At 35.7% G+C, this 12,709-nt stretch overlaps 1 protein-coding gene across 5 annotated transcripts in view; it reads left to right on the top strand.

Moving 5' to 3' along the window:
- The window catches only part of LOC112047587 (plasma membrane ascorbate-dependent reductase CYBRD1-like), a 100,176-nt gene that overhangs the window by 49,286 nt on the left and 38,181 nt on the right, over positions 1–12,709 (top strand). The window contains exon 1 of one of the 5 annotated variants that reach the window (XM_024084733.2): positions 6,324–6,590. The exons of the other annotated variants lie outside the window; for them this stretch is intronic. Within the exon in view, the coding sequence (XP_023940501.1) occupies positions 6,559–6,590 (32 nt within the window). The 5' untranslated portion in view covers positions 6,324–6,558. Of the gene's footprint in view, positions 1–6,323; positions 6,591–12,709 lie in introns of those variants that run through there. 5 annotated transcript variants of the gene reach the window in all.

Raw genomic sequence — 12,709 nt, 5'->3', positions numbered from 1 at the left:
ACGTATATTAGGCAGACGAAGTCACTTGCGTCTGCTAGTAAATAGATATTTCCTTACATTAGGTTCAAGAAAGCTTCACGTTCAAAGCGTGTGTCACAGAACCTACTAACTAACGTGATTCGTACTGCACGTTCGTACTCGTCTCGGTGATGGTGCGGTTTCGAGAAGCAATCATTGGTACAACTGATCACTTTCATTGCCACCTTTCTCTCTCTCGTAATGTTCACTTGCATTCACCTACTGTTTAGTATAACAAGATGTTTGTGTTTTACACGAAAGAGTATTTTTTTGCTATTGCGTGCGTGCGATTTTTAAAATGTGATATGAAGATTTTGTGGTACAGATAACTTGGTATTTTCATTGAAAATGTAGGGAAAGAATCATCAAACATTTAAAAAAGATTGATCATCTTTAGCGTTAACTTCTGCCATGTATATTCTACATTAGGTATGAAGGCTATAGAAGTCCGTTTTTTTGAACTTCTTGTACGTACGTACGAATAAAAAACAAAAACCTATTTATTACTCTAGTGATGACTTCTTTCGCCTCATAAAACCTATCCCGCAATTATTCTATTTTATTTTTTTCTGCAGATTTTTAAATTTTCAGTCCGGAATTGGGATGTTGGTGGTGTAATAGCAGCAGCCCCATTTTAACGACCCTGAAGTGGACCATTGAAGTAGGCTGCTATTTTAATAGTCCACTACTGCCCACTTATTTATCATAACTAACTTCGTAACTTTTTCAATATAATGTTAATGTCACAGAATATAGAAAACGCTAAAGTTAACGCTTTTTTGTACATAGTTACGAGAGCCGTACACAGATCAGCATCGTACGCATCGGACGCGTCGCATCAAGTGGATTTTAGTATTCTTTGTACAGAAAGTCATACAAGTGCGTCCACTGATCCGCATCGTATGGATCGCATCGAACGGATTTAATCTAACGTAGAATTAAAAATCCGTTTGATGCAATCAACGATATTTTATACTAAAGATATGTTCCGTGCCTACAAAATCAGCGCAAGAAGTGATCCGAATTTAGTTACTCCACTGAGCGCACACATGCAAAATTTTGTGTTTAGTTACATTATATATTTATGTAAGTATATGTAGTTTTTATACTTCCTGAACACACAACTCGATACTGTAGATAATATTTAGGTATTATTTGTTTAAATAACGTTCATTGTTTAATAAGCGACTAAATGAAATTAAGACAAAAATATGCAGATTTGTCCGCCTCAGTTTTAATGGTCTAGTCCCCTATCTTCTCTATTATAAAAATCCGTTTGATGCAATGCGTCCGATACGTACGATGCGGATCTGTGGGCGCCTACCATTATTCGGAAGGCCGCAATGTCAAAGTGTCGATGTGTGGTTCGCCTTGCACACTCTAATATTACAACTGCATTACCAATGACAGTGTCAATTATACAGTCTACACGAGTAATTACCGGTTTCTATTACCGATAACAGGAAACCCGTTCTTTTGAGCTTCAAAAGCCATGTTGGTAATACAAGTTCCAATTAATATTCAATTTAAACAAAATAATGTAGTTTTAACCTATAACATATTTTCGCCTTTATTTCCTTAAATGAAACACATTTAACAATTTAATTAACATTTGGTGTGATATTGCATAGGGATAAGCCCTACGAAAAATATAGGTGACAAAAACTTTAAACTTAACATTTTCTACTTATATAGAACTCGTATGTATTAATGTTACTTGGTTTAAACAAATGAATAAAAAAAGTTTTCCATGACAAACAGAAAATATTTTACTGATAAATCCATGGTTTAACTAGTTTAATTAATTTATGTATAATTAGTATTAAAATAATAATAATAGATATTCTTAACACCGTGTTTATAGTCAGCCTAAAAGTCAAAAGTGTTGCTGTTATATAAAACTAAATGTTTCAGTTTTATATAATCGCAACAGTTTTCCATGACGCTACTTGAAGCGTGATAAACCAGTCTTGGGAAAATTTAAATCTCCCTTAGCGGCAAAAAACTTATCACAACTGTTGGAACTTCATTTAAAGTAAGATAAAATTGCATAGACGGTAGGTATAGATAGTCTATTTTCAGAAGGCGATTTGGTTTTAGGTTGTAGTGACTACAATCGTCAGTAAAGCAGAAATAAATTTAGTAAATTATTAATACATATTATCTGTCTGCTATTTTCAAATATTCAAATATTCTGTGTGTGTGCAGTCTGCCAATCCGCATTGGGCCAGCGTGGTGGACTATTGGCCTAACCCCTATCATTCTGAGAGGAGACTCGAGCTTAGCAGTGAGCCGAATATGGGTGATGACGATGATGTACCTTTACCTACTATACCTAATTAGTGACGCACTTAGCCCAGTGGAAATGACACCTGCTTTCGATTCGCGGGTGTAGGTTCGAATCCGTTCCGTGGTATGCAAATTCAACTTTTCAGTTAGGTATGTGCTTTTTAAGAAATTAAATATCATGTGCCTCAAACGGTGAAGGAAAAATATAGTGTGGAAATCTGCATACCTGAGAATTATCTTAATTCTCTATGTGTGTGAAGTCTGCTAATCTGCATATGGCCAGCATGGTGTACTACCTTTTAATTCTGAGAGACTCGTGCTCAACAGTGAGCCGAATACGGGTTCTTGGTGATGATGATGTTACCTAAATAACTAAAATGCATCAATTTAAAATGTGACGGCATGCTATGCTAGCAACCCGCGGTCCGATATACCCGCATGCCTGCAGCGCTGCCGACATGACGTCGGGAAAAACTCATGGTGTTGATCGCAATGTGCATGACGGCTCGACTTGAAGCAAATATATCTATTATTGTACTACAAATTGATATCGTAATGGAATGACATAATATTTAAATTATATTTGTTTACATTTAGCGATTCTATAGATGATGAAACGAGTAAGCAATGAAGTCATACGCAGTAATTCTTTGGAAAATTTTACTTGTAATAATTACTAGCCGATACACCGCGGTTTCGCTCGCGCACTTCCCGTTCCCATCAGAATACGGGGATAAAATAAAACCTTTGCCACTCGTAAATAACGTAGCTTTCTAGTGGTAAAAGCATTTTCAAAATCCATTCAGTAGATCAGTACATTAGCCCTTACAACACAACAAACTTTATCTCTTCACAATATCATTATAGTATTCATTACATGAGATTCGACTAAAGTTCGTGCCTTATAGCATGGTGCGGGTGACATTTCGTTTCACTCTTGAAAGTTTATCGCGATTCACGATATTAGTACGTATTATGATCGTCATACAGGTGACTGTAACCCGCACCATGCTACAGCGCAGATAGTATAAATACCAGAACAAGAGCCTGTACGACTGTAAGGTTCTCAGCCTATGTTTCTACCATAGGTCATCAACATCCCTCATCATCATTGATAACCCATATTCAGCTCACTGTTGAGTACGAGTCTCTAGTCGAGGCTAATAGATTCACCACGCTGGCCCAACGCAGAGTGGCAGATCTCACACTCACAGAGAATTAAGAAAATTCTCTGGTATGCACGTTTCCTCACGATGTTTTCCTTTACCGTTTGAGACACGTGGTATATAATTTCTTAAAATGCACACAACTGAAAAGTTGGAGGTGCATGCCCCGGACCGGATTCGAACCTACAACCTTCGAAATCAGAGGCAGAGGTCGTATCCACTGGGCTATCACGTGTTGACAAATATTCAACCTTCATAAAATAAGGTGTATCTGGCTATTGCACGCTCCATGTCCATATGTCTACACATATAAATTACCATGTAGCTATTCGTAATCAAATAATTATAAAAGATTTATTAGTCTGTTTGTTCACAGCGGCAATTGAGCAGTCCTCTTCAAAATAGGGACCTTGACATTTTATATATGAGCGTGAGGCTCCTTAATAATACAATGCTAAGAATACTAATAGAGCTGTCGTCGTCGTCGTCGTCATCAACCCATATTCGGCTCACTGCAGAGCTCGAGTCTCCTCTCAGAATGAGAGGGGTTAGGCCAATAGTCCACCACGCTGGCCCAATGCGGATTGGCAGACTTCACACACGCAGAGAATTAAGGTAATTCTCTGGTATGCAGGTTTCCTCACGATGTTTTCCTTCACCGATTGAGACACGTGATATTTAATTTCTTAAAATGCACACAACTGAAAAGTAGGAGGTGCATGCCCCAGACCGGATTCGAACCCACACCCTCCGGAATCGGAGGCAGGGGTCATATCCACTGGGCTATCACGGCTCAATAGAGCTGTATTAATATATTATTAATAGGACACAAGTAATACAAGATTTAGCCATCAGAAAAGCATCATATACCATATACAAGCATTACATAATATATCATTTAGCAGACAATACAATGAAATATTATCATCATCATAATCACTATCAGACAAACATTTACTCTTACTAAAATCTGACTCTCAATATTTTTAGTCTTCAGGACACAAAACTTTCAACAAACCGAGGTCCAACAGTAGGCATACCGCATACGTCTATTGCGTAAAGCTATGTAACTGAGAAATCAAAATAAAAATCTTTGTAGCCTTTGAAATAAAATTAAAATGAAAAAAACCCCAATGTCATGAAATTGTTAATTATACTCTTGTCAAGTCATCAATATTCTCTTTCAGTGCGCTTTCATTTGATACCGCACTCGAGTATATTTGCAGACATTCGGTTGTCCTTCCCCATTTTCGCCCCCTACAACTTTTAAAAAGCTCAACCGATTTACATTAAACATGTCTAAGACCACTCGGCCTTAAGTTAACTTTAATACAAATTCATTCGCTTCATCCCTTCGGGCGCTATGGTGCCACAGACAGACAGACAGACACGTCAAACTTAAAACGTATAACACCCCTCTTTTTTCGTCGGGGGTTAAAAAATCATGACTACAGTGACTCCTAGACCCAACAAGTACTTGGTTTTCGTAGAAAACTGCAAAACAATAGTGGTTCGAAACACAATACATAATCACGGAACGACGTAACAGTGATCGGTTTGTTGGTAATTAAGTCACGATGTAGAATAAGAATAAAGACACAATCGCTCCAAATGTTTGTAATAGTTCGTGTGTTACTCAAACTGGACAAGAGCGAGGCGATGACTCTTAACAGACTCAGCGGCGCGTAACCGCCGACCAAAAAGACTAACAACTAGTTGTGACAGTGTCCCACTTTTGATGGAACGTACGAAATCACTTATATCAGGGTACCACCTGAATAGATTGCACTGCGCAATGTTGGAAATTTGCTACATTTAGGGTTGTCATAGGCGAAAATGGCATAGAGAGTGAACCAGACTACCCACAACTGAGGCGTATTTATTGTAGAAGGCAGAAAATTCCTTGGCATACGGACTGCCAAACTGAATCAAGTTGATGATGACATCGGTAAACAAAAATGTTTACTAATTAACCATACAAAAAATACCATTAGACAACTTCAACATACAAACAATATTGTATATATCAAAAAATATTATAATTAAGTGTAGCTGATGGCTATTGGTGTGTAACCTTTCTAGCGAAGGTCAAACTCGGACGTTCATGCAAAGTCTGCAAAAGTTTTTCCCTTTAAAGTTAAAATTTTCAAATATCCTTTCTTAGTGAAACTATATTTATTCCAAAAGCTTTCAGAGTTGTCCTTTCTCTGAATTGGTAAACTCTGTATTACAGTTGGTAAATACTGTTGATATTATACGTATTTTCATTATGCAAATGAAATACTTATTTATTATTTCGGTGATCAACATAAATTTACAAAAGGGTACTCAAGAGACATGCTTGTCTAATATAGGCTATAAGTCTTCGTAATTTTAAGCAATCAAGGACTAAGAATTTGCGTAGATGTGTCGGAATATCTGCTTAGCGTTTTTAGGACCTCTAAATTATATCTTATCTCATATTTTCTACCTGTGTTTGCAGGGTTTTCCACAAAATATTCTTAAATGATGTGAAGGTCCTATTAAATGCATTCTTTGCAAATATCTCCCATTTCTATATGATTAAAAACAATATAACCATCACATAAAAAAGAAAAATTACAACATACACTCTCGTTAACGTACGTATCATGTGTAAACGTATTTAATGCTTCGCGTGTACGTTCGAAAAGGATTATATTTCATATCCCCATGCCTCTTGTAAGTATAATATCCGACCATTGCCGGTCTTGATAGCCAATTTATTCGTGTCCAGTCCCATCCCGTCGGTAATTTGCATAAATTGATTGCACTGTGGTGTTTGATACGGCTTGCTAATGTTGGAGCGAGCCAACGAAGTGCGCGGGCGCCGCAGTCGCGCGACCCACCGACCGCCCGATACACGTTTTGCGGTAATACTTAATAACATAGTAACCCGATAATTTCCGCGCGGATTGTGCATATTCTAACGCCAACAATTGAGTTGAACTATCGCATCGTACAGTCCACGCCCGCATGGTCGGATGACTTCACTACATGGCTCATGTGAGACAACATCGGTGATTACTTCCATTAGAACAGTGGTAAATCAGCTGTCTAAGCCAAGATGCGTCAGAGATATCAGCTGAAACAGAGGCCGTACGTACCTATTTGTTTTTGCTTATCAATGTTAAGCATAGACACCCTTATCATTCTAATAGCTACTATCAAAAGCTCTTTATTTACGTCATTGGCTAACCGAATTGTTGGGTTCCTCTTTGCTTCTATTCAATGCATAGTCTCAAATGTTAATATATCCGTCAAAGATGCGTATTATTCAACCTGTTTGGAGATTTCGATAGAATTTAAATAAAAATAAATGAGATGAGTCATGGTAAAGCTAAAGGTCAGTACAAGGTTTGAATAAATTACCTTATCTTAATTTAGATCTAATTGTGTGGTGTTAGGTAATATCTGATATCCGGAAACTACTCTTAATTGAGATTTAAACACTTTTAGTTCTACTATTTTGTTTTAATATTGTTATCGATGTGAAATTGATCTTCTCGTATGCAGATGTAGATAGTTGTTGCATCTGCAACTAAAGGTTATCTTGCAAACATTGCAGATACTTTATGCAAACAAATATATACCAAAAATAAAGTAACTTAATAATTTTCCAAACAATTTATTGGTTTAATTGACATGACGTAAGTGAATGAACATCCTATGACCACAGTATCTACTTAACACCACTACGACCGCGGTCATACAATGGAGTCTTATAGCAAATAATATAAACATTTGCGCAGGATTAACCTAAAATGTATACATACAGGGTGCTTGGGTGTATTTCCCATAACTCTAGGGTTATCCTTTAAGAAAAATTAATTAAAAATATCCAAGGAATATGTGTTCTAAAATGAATAGTTTCAAAGTAAAAAATATTTCTTTTGTAAATAGATCTTAAATTGTGTGATCTTATATCGCATCCTTATATTATGACCTAGCCAAATATATTCATTGATAAATATCATGAAGTAGCTTACTAGTGAAGTGCGGAGAGCCAGTTGCAATATCTCGTCGATATCGACAGTCTTCACTACGATTACGTATTTTAAAATGCAAGGATAGTGTGTTACATGGATAGTCGGAATTATTAGAATTTTTAAATATTGGATAGAAGCAGGCGTTACTTACTTCATCATGATTATATAATGATTAATTTATTATTCTATCATCCGCGAAAAGCCGACGAACCCATGCGACAACGTCACCCAAGTCTGACAAAATAAAGGATGCTCCGGTTTCGGGGTGAAACTTACGTAGAGAACGTACGTTTCACCCCGAAACCGGGGCATCCTCAGGAGATGTTGACTCTACAACGTGCAATTACAAAGAAAATAAATAAATCACTATATAATTAGATTTTTTCTTAGCTAAAAAAGAATTAGTTACGCAGTTCTGCTCCTATATGTGGACTTGTCAACACCTTGAAGTTATGGGGAATACTACCGAGCACCCTGTATACATAAAGGTATAATAGGAAGAAAGTATAACATTCATATTCGAAAGATCACGTTCGAAACAATAGCATTCCTTGAAGCACAACCAAGCAGCGATGCGGTGAATGATAATTTCCTCGGAAGAGGTTTCTACATTGTTTATTTTTGTTAAGAGATATGAATGCGTATATAATGATGTAGTTATTTATTTAAAAGTAATATTAGATTACATTTGAATTAACTCATATCTGGAAGTAATGGGAATAGTCCAAAAGTAACCAGAAATATACTGGGTACTGAGTATTTCTAAACTTTTAAATTAGAAAATGTACCGCATTATTTGGACACCTTTAGTTTATCAATCTAGATGAGATTCTCGCATTTCATAACAAATACCTTCAGTTATCTGTATCCGCCGCGTTTCATGAACAAACTTATGATTAAGAACTCCAAGTGGGTATATGCAAAAACTATTATCCTGTCGAACAGTGTTAACAAATTCGATTTTATATCGGGAACATGGTACATCGAAGACAGATATCGTTGTTGATACATTGTACTGTTGAAGGCACTTCACTGTTCCATGTTTAGAAACACGTAACGATGTTTGCAGGAAAACTTCAACTGCTTCGAAAACAGCATTGTGTTGTTTCCAAACTTATAAAATCCAACGGCATTTGATAAAACTTTTCCGGTGAAATTTCCCATTATTTTTAGCTACGTACATCGCGAAAAATAAGTTAGGTACCCTTCGAGATTTTTATTAAATCCTGTTAAGCCTTACAACAAAAATATATAACAACAAATTACCTATTTACGTAAAAGTTTAATAGCAAAATTAAAGTTTTGGGAAATGGCAGTCTAACATTATGAAATTATGAGCACGCAAAATTTTAAAGGATGACGTCATTATTTTGGCACGGGCCAAAATTATGAATACAACGTATGAAAACGTAGTATTCGCATAAAGTGACCTTAATTGGAGAGCGCGGCGCTTGATCTAGTTCATCCAATCATCACCTAACAGTGACATATGGTTCGCTGATCAAACTCTACCACTCTACATAATGGTTTAAGATCCGGCGAACGGAATATATACCCTCATCTGTAATTTATTTGGGATAAGAAATAAATGATAGAAAATATTCACATTTACACATTGTCTAGTTAAATTGCAGCGAAACACATTTTTTATACAAAATCTAGTAAACTATGAACTAGATCAAAGGCAACTTAACACAGTAAAATTAAGTTTAAAAAAAGCTTCCGTTTGACATTAGACGACTCTGGTAATATCTGGATAATTTATTGATATTTGGTAACCCCACAGTTGCAGTGTGAAAGCAGGCAACCTTTACGTTTTCAATTCTGTTGGATACCTATATTCTTTTAACTAGTGTACAATTTTAATTAACTAAGGAAAGAGGGAAGTAGATTAAATATACCTATTAAAAAAATTAAACATTTAATACTCATCGGGCGAAATTTCACTAAGCAACCTATTTGCATATTTTCTATCATTTATTTCTTATCCCAAATAATTAATAGATGAGGGTATATATTCCTTATGCCGGATCTCGTACTATAAAGCTCGTGTCCCATAAACAGAACAATGACGTTAGAAATACGCGTTGAACATCATCATCATCATCAGAATGTTCTTAATGCTATTTGAAGCTTGTACCATGTACTGCAGTAGTTCTAACATTAAAATATTTTTTTTTACATATTAATAAATGCACAATGATTTTTTTTGATTTGATTTCATGTGGTATCATTAAAATACCTAATAAAAAAGTAGTTCGGAATCCTAGGCATCTCTTTCACTTCACTTTCATAGCTACCAAAACATGGAAAACAAAACAATTCGCACTCACTTTTATATAGGTCCTCTTTATAAAAGTGAATGCAAATTGTTTTGTTTGAGTCAGTCCACGAACATCACGTTTAAAACCACTCTACTTAATTATAGTTTTTGAAGGACTTTTTTACTTACTCTACTATAGCAATATTATTTATATATACTTAGAGTTTTATTGCATTGGATTGTTCGTATAATACCTACTCCCCTGTCTGTTTTATTGGTACAGTAAGCTCAATAAGCCCTTGTCAAGCCGGTTGTCAAGTTTGTACAATTTGTTTTTGTCCGCCATTTTATTTTAATAACATCGAAGTAACGGCTTTATAAAACACTAATTAAGATCAAACTTTAGGAGCTATAACGAAGGGTTTCAGAAATCTAATGGATAACTGGGTACTTGGAAATTGATCAGCTATATGATCAGTAGATCTATTCACTAACTTTGATTAAGTTTAGTAGATTTACTAACTTGCCATAGTTAGTGATTTTTAGGTCACGTGATTTCGTATTCACTGTTTATTTATTGCTAACTGGTCAAAATTATTAACCAGTTTAACATTGTGATCTTTTATTGATTAAGTTCTTATTGATTTAATTTTAATTATATTAGATGGTGACGTTTCAAAGCCACCACGATCGAAACTCCTTAATAGGCTAGTTGACACTTTTTTAAAAACAGTCTTATAGTCGGACTTTTTTTAAACTTGAGTTTTTAAAATAATATTCGAAAGTTCCTTCGATTTCTCCAGGATCCCATCATCAGCTCGTGACTACTATGGGACCAACTGGAAAGCATACCCTCTCAAACGAAAAAATAATTTTTCAAATCGATTCAGGCGACTTCGAGTAATCAGTACAACGACGAATTGACAACCTCCTCCTTTTTTTAATTCGGTTTTAATCTTTTACTATTTTTTATTAAAATTAGTATATTTCGGTCCCTTATTCCAAGTACAATACGAAAAGAATAGTGTTTATATTAAATTTGATATGAGTCAACTACTAAAAGTTTTTTTTTTTATTATTTGGGTCAACAAACAGTAAGTTACAACCTTTATAAAATGAAGTGTATCTGACTATCGCATTCTCTCATTCTATTACAAGATAAGCGGCAGTTTGAATATTACGCAATATATTCAGTTGTAGTTGCTTAGCGATCGTAAACCTGTAGGAGGTGGGTACTTGCACAAAGTTAGATGTATAGTGGACATTAGCAAACCGCTCGCTGGGAATGCGGAATGGTGGCTGAGTGCTTGAGAATTGAGCCAACCGTCGAGTAAAAGGATGTTATTATGTTCACTGTGTGTACTATACCTATACTACTGTACGATACAGCAAATGTACTGCTGCAAATTCTTTGTATGTACTAGACCTATAGTACGATACAGCAGATGTACTGCTGCATTTTTTTTTTTTTTTATTCTTTGCAAGTTTGTCCTTGACTACATTCTCATCTGATGGTAAGTCATGACGCAATCTAAGATGGAAGCGGACTAACTTGGTAGGAGGAGGATGAAGATCCACGCCCCTTTCGGTTTCTACACGACGTCGTACCGGAACGCTAAGCCGCTAGGCTTTACCGTCTGTGTCGGTAGGGTGGTAACTAGCCACGGCAACTAGCCACTACCTAAAAATAAAGATATTTCTTTCTTTCTTTCTTTCTTTCCACGGCCGAAGATCACGACAGAATCTGTGGCACGGATGAATGATAAGAATTTGTTTTTATTAGAAACTTTTTACACATTTAGGAGAGGGAATTTCCGTACTGCGATCTATTTTTGAGCTTCCTGCTGGTTTCTGAATTCTTATTTAACTGAAAATCGGCATACTAGTACATTTTTGACGCAATTCGGAATGCCTTGCATAAGCCTAACCGAAAGTTCCCGGGTTCGATGCTCAGCTAGAAATAATTAAGATTAATGTAGTTTGAGGTTAGATATAAAAAAAAACTATTATGTTATTACATTGTATGTTGATGTATATTATATATGTATACTGCTGTTAGACATAAAGTTCCACCTTCACCATACAACACAACCAAGCAAGATAATAATACCTACTCGTAATACGAGTACTATTAGCGGACCTCCCGCGGTTTCACCCGCGCACTAACCGTTACTGTGAAAATACCGGGATGAAATATAGCCTGTTACTCGCTGATAATGTAGCTTACCATTGGTGAAATCGGTTCAATTGTTTCGTAGAATATTCGCTACAAACAAACGAAGAAATTCTTTCTCCTTTTTAATATTAGTCTAGACGTTATGGCCAAGGACTCAATATTAATTAGTCAATTAAGTGTTTTACGATCTATAAAATTAAAGATTTAATATTGTCTTGTTTTAAATGATAATGCGCAAATTAATTTATACCGCGCGCATGGAATAAGCAATCCACATTTGCATACTAAACTGATGTATTTAAGAACCGCACAAGCATTGTTAAGTATCGAAGATCTGAATAATGATGATATGATACGGCGTACATACCATACATACATGCTTTGCAATGTCATACAAACATTGGTACATACATTGTAATCGTTGAATATTTTCATATTTCCTTTGACATGACTGCGTTGCCACATGAAAGATGTATAGTTTTGATTTATATGATGACCTCATAAATTTCCACACAAGCCACCCTTTATATAATATATTACCGTTAAATTGTAAAATACGTTAGATCCTTCGATATATAATCAAAGGTTAGATCATAATCTCACTTGTGATACTATAATCTGCCGTCATATTGTAAACTGAAAACAATTTAACGTGTTATTTTTCGGTATATCTATCGGAAGTGAAACCGTTAAATTGCAATCTTAAAACGACAACTGTACGAACTTGCCACTGATTGGTCGGCCTTACAGCAGACCGTTCTGTGTCCATAGAGTTAGGAATGAAACACAT

This window comes from Bicyclus anynana, chromosome 5, assembly GCF_947172395.1.
Source record: "Bicyclus anynana chromosome 5, ilBicAnyn1.1, whole genome shotgun sequence".
Taxonomy (NCBI): Eukaryota; Metazoa; Arthropoda; class Insecta; order Lepidoptera; family Nymphalidae; genus Bicyclus; species Bicyclus anynana.
This window is presented reverse-complemented; position numbering and strand designations above follow the sequence as displayed.